Source organism: Arachis ipaensis, chromosome B02, assembly GCF_000816755.2.
Source record: "Arachis ipaensis cultivar K30076 chromosome B02, Araip1.1, whole genome shotgun sequence".
NCBI lineage: Eukaryota > Viridiplantae > Streptophyta > Magnoliopsida > Fabales > Fabaceae > Arachis > Arachis ipaensis.
Genome location: NC_029786.2, coordinates 16,242,832 through 16,243,843, shown reverse-complemented (window position 1 = coordinate 16,243,843; position 1,012 = coordinate 16,242,832). Strand labels below are relative to the sequence as shown.

The 1,012-nt window shown below is 29.2% G+C and overlaps 1 protein-coding gene across 1 annotated transcript in view; it reads left to right on the top strand.

Annotated features, from left to right (window-relative positions):
* LOC107626969 (CDT1-like protein a, chloroplastic) overlaps positions 1–643 on the top strand; it is a 3,509-nt gene extending 2,866 nt beyond the window's left edge. Inside the window, exons 5-7 of the mRNA XM_021115603.1 lie at positions 1–8; positions 65–199; positions 310–643. The exon at positions 1–8 is cut by the window's left edge and continues 126 nt beyond it. Coding sequence (XP_020971262.1) covers positions 1–8; positions 65–199; positions 310–367 — 201 coding nt within the window. The 3' untranslated portion in view covers positions 368–643. The remainder of the gene's footprint in view (positions 9–64; positions 200–309) is intronic.

Below are 1,012 nucleotides of genomic sequence, written 5' to 3'. Positions count from 1 at the left end.
TTGATTTTGTTGATAGAAGTAAGACCCTGTTCTATAATAAAAAATATGATTGACTATTTTCTAGCTTCCCCCACTCTAAATTTACTTTCTTTATTCTATTATTCTCAGGAGAAGTAGAAGAACAATTGAATTTGTTGCTAGAACTAGCACCAGAATGGATTTCTGAGAAGTTGGCCTCTAGTGGAGATTTCCTTTTCTGGTGAGTTTCTTTCGTACAAGTATATATACTCCATATTCTTAGTAAGCAATTCTAACTATGTAACATTCACTTTTCAATTGTTCTGATAATATTTTGGGTCTAATTTGCAGCATAAATAAAATGGTGGACGCCGTGACCATACGCGCATCACTTCAAGAAGCAAAATGAACAAGAATGGGAGAATGTTCTCAGAATTGTAGTTAAAGGTTTCACAAAGGACATGATTACGTTTCATTTCTTTGGTCTGAGTTGTAAATCAGTAAATGTTAGAACTATTCCTGAGATAAGTAGCTATTGGCATATGCACAAAACCTCTTTTTTTAGTAAATGGTGTTCAACACAGTCCCTTACTCCCTTTGGTATTTTTCCCATTAGTGGTGTCAGAAAGGTAAGAGAGAGCTTTGTGTATATTCGAATGACGTGAAATGATATAATATATAAAGATATTTATAGATTAAAGAAATTGACAAATAAAAACCTAATATCTTATCATAAATATTTAAATATGTTAAACAATTCTAATGAATTGCCAATTGGTTTTAATATATTTTTACATCTTTCGCAAACTCAAGTTGCGCCAATTGGTCTTAGGGCCTGTTTCAGAAGCTTTAAAAGCTTTAAAAGTAATTTTTTTTGAGTTTATGACTTATGAAAAGTAGTAGTATTAATGTGTGCAATTTTTAAAATTAAATTATTTTTTCTAAGAAGCTATTTAAAAATTTATAGAGAAGCTAAAAAATATGATTTCTCTCATGATACTATTATTTTTTATTACATTTTTATAAAATAAACACTTTTAGAGCAAAAAATTCA